This window comes from Pristiophorus japonicus, chromosome 2 (genome assembly GCF_044704955.1).
Source record: "Pristiophorus japonicus isolate sPriJap1 chromosome 2, sPriJap1.hap1, whole genome shotgun sequence".
Classification (NCBI taxonomy): Eukaryota; Metazoa; Chordata; class Chondrichthyes; family Pristiophoridae; genus Pristiophorus; species Pristiophorus japonicus.
In genome coordinates this window covers 334,113,710-334,126,026 of record NC_091978.1, presented here as the reverse complement: position 1 = coordinate 334,126,026, position 12,317 = coordinate 334,113,710, and the positions used below count along the sequence as shown (strand labels likewise).

Genomic DNA, 12,317 nt, shown 5'->3' with positions numbered 1-12,317 from the left:
CAGGGAGATGAATGCGTGGCTTAGAGGTTGGTGGGGGAGAATTGGGTTTCGATTCGTGGGGCACTGGCACCTCGGGAAACAGAGAGCTGTTCCATGGGGACAGACTACACTTGAACTATGCTGCGACCAGAGTTATAGCGAATCGTATAACTAGAGAGGTAGACAGGGCTTTAAACTAAATAAGTGGGGGCGGGAGGTCCCAGTAGAGAGAAAACTAGAATGCAAAAGAGAAAAGAAAAGGAAGCAATGCAGGAAAATGATTATGGTAAGGATAATCAGATTATATCAGGAAGGGACAGAGCATACAAACAAGAGTGCGCTAACAAATAGGATCCAGGCAAGAAAAAATAGCGGTAAGACAAATAGGGCTGCAGTACAAAATGTTAAGATGTCTAATAATGTTAAAAAGACAAATCAAAAGCACTGTATCTGAATGCATGAAGCATCTGTAATAAGGTAGACGAATTAACAGTGCAAATAGATGTAAACGGATATGACATGGTTGCAAGGTGACCAGGGTCGGGAACTGAATATCCAAGGATATTCGATATTTAGGAAAGACAGGCAAAAAGGAAAAGGGGTGGTGTGACGTTGTTAGTAAAGGATGAAATCACAGCAATAGTGAGAAACGATATTGGCTCAGAAAAATCAAGATGTAGAATCAGTCTGGGTGGAGCTAAGGAGCATCAAGGGGCAGAAAACATTGGTGGGAGTTGTCTACAGGCCTCCAAACAGTAGTGTTAATGTAAGAGTTGGCATCAAACAGGAAATTAGAGATGCATGTAACAAGGGTACTACACTAATTGTAGGTGACTTTAATCTGCATATAGGCTGGCCAAACCAAATTAGCAATAATACTGTGGAAGATGAATTCCTGGAGTGTTTACGAGATGTTTTTTTTTTTTTTAAAAAGACAAGTACGTTGAGAAGCGTAATAGGGAACAGGTTTTCCTAGATTGGATATTGTACAATGAGAAGGGGTTAATTAACAGTTGTTGTGCGGAGTCCTTTAGGGAAGAGTGACCATAACATGATTGAATTCTTTACTAAGATGGAAAGTGAAGTAGTCCAAATCGGAAACTAGGGTCCTAAATCTAAACAAAAGAAACTACGAAGGTATGAGGAATGAATTAGCTATGATAAATTGGGAAGATTCATTTAAAGGCATGATGGTGAATAGGCAATGGCTAATATTTAAAGAACGAATGCATGAATTGCAACAGTTATACATTCCTTTATGATGCAAAAACAAGGAAAAGTGGCCCAACCATGGCGAACAAAAGAAATTAAGGATAGTATTAGATCCAAAGAGGAGTCATACAAAGTTGCCAGAAGCAGCAGCAAGCCTGAGGATTGGGAGCAGTTTAAGAATTCAGCAAAAAAGGACCAAGAAATTGATTAAGAGGGGAAAAAGAGAGTACGAGTAAACTTGCAAGAGTGGCCCCTCATTATTCCAACATTTACAACAATTAGTAGTCAATAATTTAAAGCCATAGTACATAGAATCTCATGATTACACATCCAACCAGTTTCAGAACTTGGCTGCGCCGACAGCACTAAACAGCAACAGAACGTTAATTGACAAAAAAACTGCAGTAGTCTAAATGATGCTTACCATCATATTTTGCAATATCTTCATCTGCATCATCTTTCTTTGTTTTGGACAAAACCCATCTTTAAAATGAGAAAAGAGTTGTAGGTCATTTGTATCAAGATGATTTTTAATCCAATGCTAATATCAGTGTATTAGCTCAGTCATGAGAATTGCTAAAAAGAATTGTCTTAATGAAGCGAATCTCTCAATAAGCTTGGTGCAAAAAGGACTTCTTACCCATCTAAATTTCCTCGATCAAATGTGTCAGCAAAGTATGCCTCTTCACTGGTCACTGGTGTCTTGTAGGTTACCTGCAAGTTTAGGTCAATTTCAATAACTTGTGTACAATAAATAAAAACTTTATTTATAAAGGACAAAAGATTTTGTTTATATTGGAAATATACTTTCCATAAAGTTTAAATTTGGCCTCTGCATTTTCTAATCATATTCCAATTCAGAAAGAAAAAAGTTATTTAAATAGTCTGCTATACTGACTAAAATAAACAAACGTGCATTTTAAATTTTCCAGAAAAATTACTTTAAAAAAAAAAACTGGATCCAGATTACCCACCCACTCACTGCCTGAATTTCAAACTCTCCATCCTAGCTAGATACAGGTTTTGATATTAGATAGATATTTGTATGCTCTAAACATATACATGGGTTTCACTGTGAAAGAAAATTCAGACAAATGACTTGAAGGTGGCAGAGAGCTCAAACAGACTTTTAACCTTTTGGGACCTTGACTGAAACCTAGTCCAGACTAATGGGATGGAAAACTCTTTCTGCCAATTGAAAAAAATCCCATACGGGTTTGGCCAGCATTAATTCAGTTTTTAGCAGACCCACCTCCACACTAAAGGTACTATCTCAGAGATCATTAAAAAGGTATGAGAAATGGAAACTTCACAGTAGAGGATACTAATCTTAGGACTAGACTGGAGGCCATTTTGCATATCGCCATGCTATGCCCAAAAAGGGAAATATTCCCATTCCTCTTCAGTCATCCATGTTGAACACAAAAATGAACACATAACTGTATAATTAGCCAGAGTTTGTTAACCCAATATTCTTGGACTGGATATTTCCAATGTTTATCCAAATTTTCTGGATATTAGGAATGGCAGAGACTTTAAAACAGGGCTTATACTGGAATTCCACAAGATACATTCTTCACTCTCCCCTCTCGTAAATACAAACAGCATTAAAACAGGCCTACTTTTCCTCACTGAAGCATCGCATGAGTCACATTTGGTAAAGTATTCAAAGTAAACCTTCACCTGAAATGTAGATTTGTTATCCTTAGTCTTACTGTCAGTGTTGGTTTCTTCCAAGACATCCACTTCTGCTTCATAGTCATCATTTTCAGCCCAGACTACTGCTGCTATGAGTAAAAGCCCAAGAAAAAACTGCTCCCATTTCAGCCTCATAATCGATTCCTTGCCTGTGTGGAAGATACAGAACTAATGATAATTAAAATATATATATATATATTTTTTAAATTGCACCAATTTTCTTCCCTCCCCTCCAGAAGACACAAACTCTTAGCACCCTCTTGTGAGCATTCATGCATGAGCAGGCTAGTCAAGTATAATCGGGAGGGGAGAAAAATAAAAAGCAGAACTTCATTTGGTCCTCACCCAAATGCCTACTCACATATGTCTAGCAGTGCGATCACTGCAGCAGAACAGAAAACAATTGTAGGGCAGCTATTACTGCCCCAGTCGAAATTAAACAAGCCAATGCAGACCAGGGTTAAACCTGGGACTTTCCTGGTCAGTCTGTATGGCTCAGGCACTCCGGTTATAATTTGATACAAGCACATGAAAGAGAGTTAATGAACTATTGTTCCAATGCTGCTGTGGAGCACGATCCAAAAAGAAATATATGTATTCCTCATTAATGATGAAAAACAGAAAAAAAATGTATAAAAAGTCATTAACTCACACTAGACCACATACCAACAAGAGAGCTAATGCTAGTCTAGTAAGGCTATTGTTTTACTCTATAGCAGGGGAAGAGTCAATAATAGCACAAAATAAAAGATTAATTGCAATACCTTTCTTACTTGAAATACTGAATATTTCATAGTAGTATAATAATTAATATAAAAAGTTTTGAACAACATGCCAACATATTGTGCGACACAGCAGTAGGGCATTACTTCTTTTGAATGTTTCCCCACTCCCCAAAAGACTGAGTTACCGATATCAGCAACGTCAAAAGTACAATTTTTCAGGTCAGGTCCCTAAACAGGTCATAATATGCATTGTTACACAGTCTATATTACCAATAAGCATGAAAATAAGACTGGCTTAATACAAATTTAAATCTATTTTACAGTATTGGATTCATTGGAAAGAATGGTACCAATTTTCAAAATGACATGCACTAAATACAAAGTATAATTCAAAATTTAATGAAGTTTCTCCCTTACAGACTACTTCTGTCAGCCGTGGCTCAGTGGGTAGCACACTCGCCTCAGAGTCAAAAGGCTGTGGGTTCAGGTCCCACTTTAGAGACTTGAGCACAAAAGTCTAGGCTGACACTCCAGTGCAATACTGAAGGAGCACTGCACTTAAGAGATGCCGTTTTTCCGATGAGACTTTAAACCAAAGCCCCATCTGCCCCGAGGTGGACGTAAAAGTTCCAATGGCACTATAAATCGAAGAAGAGCAGGGGAGTTCTCTTTGGTGTTCTGGCAAATATTTATCCTCAACCAACATCACTAAAACAGATTATCTGGTCATCATTACATTGCTGCTTGTGGGAGCTTGCTGCGCACAAATTGGCTGCTGTGTTTCCCACCTTACAACAGTGACTATACTTCAAAAGTACTTCATTGGCTGTAAAATGTCTTGAAAGGTGCAATATAAATGCAAGTCTTTCTTTACTTGACAATACATTCTTTTCCAACTAAGAGTGAAGAACAGTATGGGTTTACAGTTCATGAATTATGTAATGGATGACATAATTCAAATGGGGCCAGGCCTCCCATCCCTCATAATAAAGTAGTACAAAGTATTAGAGGCAAAGTATTTTATCTATAGATTTGGCTCAGCATGAAATAGTCACCCAATTCATCGGAGCCAAACAAACTCATATGACGTGCTCTCTGGGACCTGAACTGATGAGATTAGAAATGAGATAAGTGCATTTAAAATTTATAAAAAAGGAAGGGAATATATTAAATAAACTAAATCAAACTTAAAACAGGATAAAACCCCTGGTCTGGATGGATTGCATCCACACATTTTAAAAAGAATCTAGGGAAGAGATAGCAGAGGCATTACTACACATATTTAATAATTCGTTAGAAAAAAAAGAGAGAGGTCGTGCCAAAGAAGTGGTGGATAGCTAACACGATACCTATATTTAAGAACATGTCCACGGAATTTTAGACCAGTCAGCTTAACATCGGTGGTAGGAAAAATAATGGAATCCTTACTAAAGGAGAAAATAGAACATCTAGAAACCAAAAATATAATAATGAATAGTCAGCATGGATTTCAAAAGGGAAAGTCTTGCTTGACCAACCTCATTGAATTTTTTGAAGAGGTATCAGCAAGAGTAGAAAATGGTGATGCAACAGATGTAATTTATCTAGATTTTCAAAAGGCCTTCGATATGGTACCCCATAATAGACTGATGAACAAGATCAGAGAATGCGGAGTCAGGGGACAAGTAACAGAATGGATAGCTAGCTGGCCACAAGACAGAAAGCAGAGACTAGGGGTAAAAGGTAGAAGATGGCAGACAGTGACAGAAGGTGGCTATGTGTTCCATAAGGATCAGTGCTGGGACCACTGTTCACAATTTATATCAACGATTTAGACTTTAGAATCAAAAACACAATCAGATGACACCAAATTGGGATGGGGGAAGAGTCAATACTCAGGAAGACTGCAATAATTACAGGAGGACATTAATAAACTTGCAGAATGGGTATATAATTGACAAATGAAGTTCAACACAAGTGCGAGATATCACATTTTGGTAGGTAGAATAGGGAGGTCATTTATTACTTGAGTCTAGGTGAGGTAGAGAAACCAATGGATCTCGGACTACAAATAAGCAAAGCACTAAAAGCTGCAACACAGGTTAGCAAGGCCATAAAAAGCAAGCCAAGTACTATGGTTTATTTCTAGAGGTATAGAATTGAAAAGTTGGGACGTCATGCTAAACCAATATCGAACCTTGGTTATACCACACTTGGAGTACCTCGTACAGTTCTGGTTGCCATATTATAAAAAAGGATATCGAGGCACTGGAGAGAAGATTTACAAGAATGATACCAGAAATGGGAGGGTATTTACAAAATCAGGAAAGGATGTAGGCTGGGTCTCTTTTCTCTTGAAAAAAGGCTGAGGAGTGACCGAATAGAGGTCTTTAAAATTATGAAAGGTTTTAATAGAGTGGATAATGTTTCCACTTGTGGTGAAGAGCATAACTAGAAGCCATCAATAGAAGATAGTCACCAAAAAGCCCAATAGGGAATTCGGAAGAAACTTTGTTACCCAAAGATTGTTGAGAATGTGGAACTCGCTGCCACGGAGTGGTTGAAGCAAATAGCATAGATGCACTTAAGGGGAGAAAACATACAAGGGAGAAAGGAAGAGAGAGTTATGCTGATAGATTTAGATGAGGAAAGTGGGAGGAGGCTCAAGTGAAGCATAAACGCCAACATGGCCTGGTTGGGTCAAATGGCCTGTTTCTTGCCGTATATCCTATGTAATCCTATGTTTGTGGGCGTCAAGTACACAACACGTAGCAATTGATGTGATCCATCTGCAGAAAGTGAATTTTGTATGATCACACAACCGATCCACCTGGAAAACAAATATTGGCACTGCGGCATTTATAAATGCTATTAGACATTTCTCTTTTCATTAAAATCAAAGATATAATGGGAATCCCAATGCTTTGTGCTATTTTCTTAACAGGTGTTCTTATAAATGCAAGTTCTTTTGAACAGAAAAATATTTCAAGGCATCTCAGAATGAGAAAGGAGTGGATGAGAAAAGGAAAGAAAATGATTGAACATCCTACTATAAACTATGATCAGCAACTACCAACATGGCACAATTCCTCAAATGGTGAATTCCAACTTCAGAAATACCACTGGTGAATGCCCAGGAGAGGTTAGGCACTTTCTCTCTGGAACTGAAGAACAGCATGAGCCACCAGGAGCCTTTTTGAATATCTCCACACTGAATGTTACTGTGGTTAGGATGGTAGCATTGCTCTCACAAATTGAATGGTGAGTTGTGCTGTTTACCACACCACTCAAGAAGAGTTCCTGCTACCCACCAATGATCTAGTTAATGAGGATTCATACCCATGCCCTGGAAGGACAGACCTATTCCAGAAGGCTCAGAGTTAAGAATTTTTGTGGGGGGGGGTTCTCCAGATTATCTGCTGATTTCCCATCAAAATTACGACAGACAATTGGGAGAACCCCCAGACATTTCAGGTGTGGTAATCTTCCCAGTAAGCTCCAGATAACCCTGCAATCCGATGTCTTAAATGCAGATCCTAGTTGTCCAAGCAACAGGAAGCTCACTAGTGCTTTATATTGGTACTTGGTTTTAGTTAAACTCCAGCAGTAGTCCTGTGCTCACTTGGGGATCCATAAACCTTGATTCTGCCAACTTGTACTCAACCTTTTTCACATTAGGTAAGTAGGCTCTGCTATACAACATATATTTAAAACAACTAAAGAAACAAAAAGATGGGTCTAGAAGAGGTATAAATGGGTATAGCAGAATCAACAGCTGCCATATGAAAAAATAGGGGCAGAGGTTATGGTCTGAAATTCTTTAACTCTATGTTGAGTCCAGAAGGCTGTAAAATGCCTAATGGAAAGATGAGGTGCTGTCCTTGAGCTTACATTGAACAGTGCAAGAGGCCGGGCGTGGAGTGGAGGGGAGAATTAAAGTGACGAAAGGTTATCGACCTGAAACATTAACTCGGTTTCCTTCTCCACAAATGCTGCCCAACCTGCTGAGTATTTCCAGCATTTTTAATGTTTATTTCAGATTGACATCATCTGCAGTATTAACGTGATTAGACAAGCCAAAGGAGATATTAGGAATGACAAAGCTTGGCAAGAGTTGAGTTTTAAAGGACAATCTTAAAAAGGGGAGTTGGTGGACAGGTTTAGGGAGAGAATCCCAGAGCGTAGGGCGTAGATGGTCGAAGGCACAGCTGCCAATGGTGAAAAGGAGAGCGTGCACAAGAGGCCATAGATCTCGGAGGGTTATAGGTCTGGAGATAAATACTTAGAAAGGAGCGAAACCATGAAACTATTTAAAAACACAAGGAAGATCATTTTAAAATTTGATGTGCTGGGATAATGGGAGTACAGGGATAATGCGTGAGCTGGACTTGGTGCAGGATTGGATACAGGTAGCAGAATTTTGGATAAGTTGAAGTTAATGGAGGGTGGAGAATAAGAGGCCAGCCAGGAGAGCATTGGAATAGTCGAGTCTGGAGGTGACAAAGGTATGGATGAGGGTTTCAGCAGCAAGCCGAAGCTGTCTTTGTAATGGAGAGGATATGGGATTGGATGCTCAGCTTGGGATCAAATAAGATGCCGAGGTTGTTAACAGTCTATTTCAACATGAAACAGTGGCTGGCGGAGCAGGGTGGAATTAGTCTCAGGGGTACGAAGTTTGTGGCGGGAGCTGAAGACGATGGCTTTGGTTAAACATTGGGAATACCAAAGAAAATTGTGGTTCATCTAGGATTGGATGTTGGACAAGCAATCTGACAACACAGATGCAGTGCCGGGGTCGAGAAATAAAACTGAATGTTGTCAAGTGTACTTGTGGAACCTGACCCGATCATCAGATGATGTCACTAAGGGGCAGCATCTAGATGAGGAAGAGGAGAGGGCCAAAGATAGATTCTTGATGCATGCCAGGGGTAATGGTGTGGGGTCGAATGAGAAACCATTGCTGGAGAGCTCTGGCTATGATTGGATAAAAGAAAAAGAAATCAATTGTATTTTTATAGCACCTTTTGCAACCTCAGGACACCCCAAAGCTCTTTACAGCCAACAATGTACTTTTGAAGTGTAGTCAATATAGTACTGTAGGAATCCCAGCAGCCAATGTGCTCACAGCAAAGTCCCACAAACAGCAATGAAATAAGTGACCAGATAATCTGTTTTTGGTGATGTTGGATGGGGGATAAATATTGGCCACAGCACTGGGAGAACTCCCCTCCTCCACTTCTTGAATAATGCCACAGTATCTTGGACATCCATCAGAGGGCAGATGGGGCCTCGAATTAATGCCCAATTCCAAAAGATAGCACATCTAACAATGCAGCACCACCTCAGCACTTCCCTGAAGTGTCAGCCTAGATTATGTGCTCAAGTCTCTGAAGTGGAGCTTGAACCCACAACCTTTATACTCAGAGGCAAAAGTGCTAACACGAATGAGCCAAGACTGCCACACGAATGGAGTAAAGTGAGAGCAGGCCCACTGAGCTGGGCAACAGAAGGGAGACAGTGGAAGAAGACAGGTGTAGTTGACCAACTGAAGAGAAGTCCAGAAGGGATAGTGCACCCCGATCATATCACAAGGTGTCATTTGCAGCTTTGATTAAGACCGTTTCACTGTTGTAGCAATTGCAGAAACACGAATGGAGATTCAAACATAAAGTTGCAGGAAAAATGGGAACAGATTTGGGAGGTGACAAGTTCATGGATGGGGTGAGGATGTGCACTGTGTCTGGCAAATAGAATTTCTACTGAGGTAATTTCTCAGTAGCTTGGTTTGGTGACTTGACAACATGGTGTTGGATTCCGGTCCACGTCAGATACCTGTCTGGCCAAAGACTAGGTTATAACAATTCAATAAATCTTTGCAAAATAATTAAATTTAGTTTTAACAAAATAGTTTCAATTAACATTACACACAAACAACATTGGAGTACTTGTTTGAAGGTTGTTAATATATTATGGAATCCAATCAGTAGATTAAAATACTTCATACCTAAACACATTACATTTTTAGTTAAATAACAAAAACACAAGTACAATGCGTTCACATCATCTGCACCAAGCTGGATTGTAGATTACACTAACTTGAATAGTTGTTGCTGTAGATGATCAATGTTAGCTAGAGATCACAATATTCAAAAGGCAAAATATTGCCAATGCTGGAAATCTGAAATAAACAGAAAATGCTGGAAATACTCAGCAGGTCTGTAGAGAGAGAGAGAGAGAGAGAGAAACAAACAGAGTGGTCACCAACCTGAAACATTAACTCTTATTTCTCTCTCACCACAGATGCAGCCGAACCTGCTGATTATTTCCAGAATTTTCTGTTTATAGATCACAGTACCAATTGGCTAAGCCAAGTATATAGTGCAAACTCCTAAACCAAAATGTCCTACATTACTTTTAGTAGATTGGAAATTTTAAGTCAATTTGACAAGTAATGTCAACTAGCAAGTAAAGGATAAACATTAGTCATTTCACTTGGATTTAATCACCAACAGGACTGGACTACATAATCTGACCAACTCTACTGTCATAGTGGTTTCATCTCAATTACAAACCAGATTTAATTTATATTTATTGTCATTTGTTTTCTTAATATACACAGCCACTATGGGCTGTGAAATGAAACTGTTTCAACAGGCCCAAGGCCTTTGCCAACATTCTACTTAAGATCTGTTAAAGCTTCCAATGGCACATTTTTTAACCTTAATGAAATATGTACGAACATTAACATGCATTATTTCCCCCCCCCCTAGTTACACCTACTTCACTCAAAAACATCTGAATTTTATAATTCTGCAGAAATGCCCCTGCAATGTTAACACTGTGGTCACTGGGTGCATTCTTATTTTAAAAATGTATACATCACTAACTAGCTGTATTACTTGCAACAGAAAAAAAACCCTCTCAATCAGTAAATAAGGAAAAGCGATCCTAAACACGAGGATATAAAATAAAATGTGTATGCAGACTGTACCTTGCACACTCCAGTCCTGTAATGAATGGAGATGGAGCAACTGCGGATCTGCTGCGAGCACTGCAGAAAATCCTCAGCAAGAGCAGCTGGAAAGCGACACCAGTCACCTCTAGATAACTGTTTTTTTAAATCTCTTTTTCTTGCCTTACTTACACAGTCTATCAGTGCGGTGCGTATCTGCGAGCTCCTCGCCGTGTTGGTCCGACTTACACCGGCTGCCCAATTCTGCTCGCACTCGCCCGCTTTCCCGTTAGCTCTGTGCCTCTTGTTCACATTTATAACCGCCAGACTTCTCTGCGCACGCGCCGTGCCGACGCAGGACAATGAGAGGCGTCGCGTTAAAACGCGCTCCCGCCGTCAAATTCAAACTGCAATTAAAGAGAAAAGAAAAAGGAGAGCTGAGCTGAGCTTTTTGGAGCTTGGGGAATCAGCAGCCGAACCAGGAGCTCGAGCGGCCTCCCGTCCGAGGATGGGCCGAGTAACAGGCAGCTGGAAGCACCAGGCCGGCCGAGAGCGTGAGGGTGAGGGGGCTGCAGGAAGTGAGAACCGTTAGAAGGCTCGGCGCAAGCGCGCAGTCCGGCTGGCAGCCGGCGAGTGCAGAGTGGACGTCAACAATGGATGGGGCTCAATAACTGGAGAGCAGAGGGCAAGTAATAGAGAGAGGGGGTAAGGAATAGGGAAGTAGCAGGAAGGGCAGGTTGAACAATGAGGGTTTAAATAAGAGGGGGAGAGTAATCCAGGTAAACAGAAAGGAGCGGAGTAAATAACAGGAGGAGGATGCATACAATGAGTGGGCAGGGGAGGAGGGTACCTGCAGGGAGTGGGCAGGGCAGGAGGGTACATACAGGTAGTGGGCAGGGGAGGAGGATACATACAGGGAGCGGGCAGGGGAGGAGGATACATACAGGGAGCGGGCAGGGGAGGAGGGTACATACAGGGAGTGGACAGGGGAGGAGGGTACATACAGGGAGTGGACAGGGGAGGAGGGTACATACAGGGAGTAGGCAGGGGAGGAGGGTACATACAGGGAGTGGACAGGGGAGGAGGGTACATACAGGGAGTGGACAGGGGAGGAGGGTACATACAGGGAGTGGGCAGGGGAGGAGGATACATGAGAAAGCAGAAGAGGAGGGTACATACAAGGAGAGGAGCAGGGCAAACAACAGGAAGAGGGTACATAGGGTAGGGGAGAAGGGTAAGTAACGGAGAGGAGCAGGGCAAATAACAGGAGGAGGATAGATAATGGTGTGGGCAGGGAGGAGGGTACATAAGGAGAAAGCAGAAGTGGAGGGTAAATAACAGAAAGAGGGTACATAATGGGGATAGGAAGAAGGTACATAACGGAATGGGCAGGGGAGATGGGTGCATAACAGCAATGGAAAGTGAATAACAGAAGGGGTATAGGATGGGGTCAACAAGTGAGGAGGAGGGTAAATAATAGAAAGGACAGAAGAGGAAGGTTAAATAACAGAGGGCAGAGGAGGATGAATGACAGAGGGTGGGTTGAGAGTAAATAAGTGAGAGCGGGAGTTGCAGGCCGCATGTCTCCTTATTTATGATACCGCCCCTGCAATTTTGGACAGAATTAACATTGATCTCTTCTGGCAGACAGGTATCTGCACTGCCACACTTCTGCCGATAGAGCAGCGACCTCAGAATCCTGGGGCCCTTATGCACTTCGTCTCTTTAAATTCCTATGTCCATATTTATAATCGAAATTGCCTAAGTAAACT

At 41.0% G+C, this 12,317-nt stretch overlaps 1 protein-coding gene across 2 annotated transcripts in view; it reads right to left on the bottom strand.

Annotated features, from left to right (window-relative positions):
- The window catches only part of LOC139248409 (calnexin-like), a 47,415-nt gene extending 36,291 nt beyond the window's left edge, over window positions 1-11,124 (bottom strand). Inside the window, exons 1-4 of one of the 2 annotated variants that reach the window (XM_070872143.1) lie at window positions 10,585-11,124; window positions 2,875-3,038; window positions 1,832-1,905; window positions 1,616-1,674 (exon numbers count right to left, since the gene is read on the bottom strand). In XM_070872143.1, the coding sequence (XP_070728244.1) occupies window positions 1,616-1,674; window positions 1,832-1,905; window positions 2,875-3,024 (283 nt within the window). In that variant the 5' untranslated portion in view covers window positions 3,025-3,038; window positions 10,585-11,124. The remainder of the gene's footprint in view (window positions 1-1,615; window positions 1,675-1,831; window positions 1,906-2,874; window positions 3,039-10,584) is intronic. The other variant, XM_070872142.1, reaches the window with a different exon arrangement.
- Between the last annotated feature and the right edge of the window lie 1,193 nt (window positions 11,125-12,317).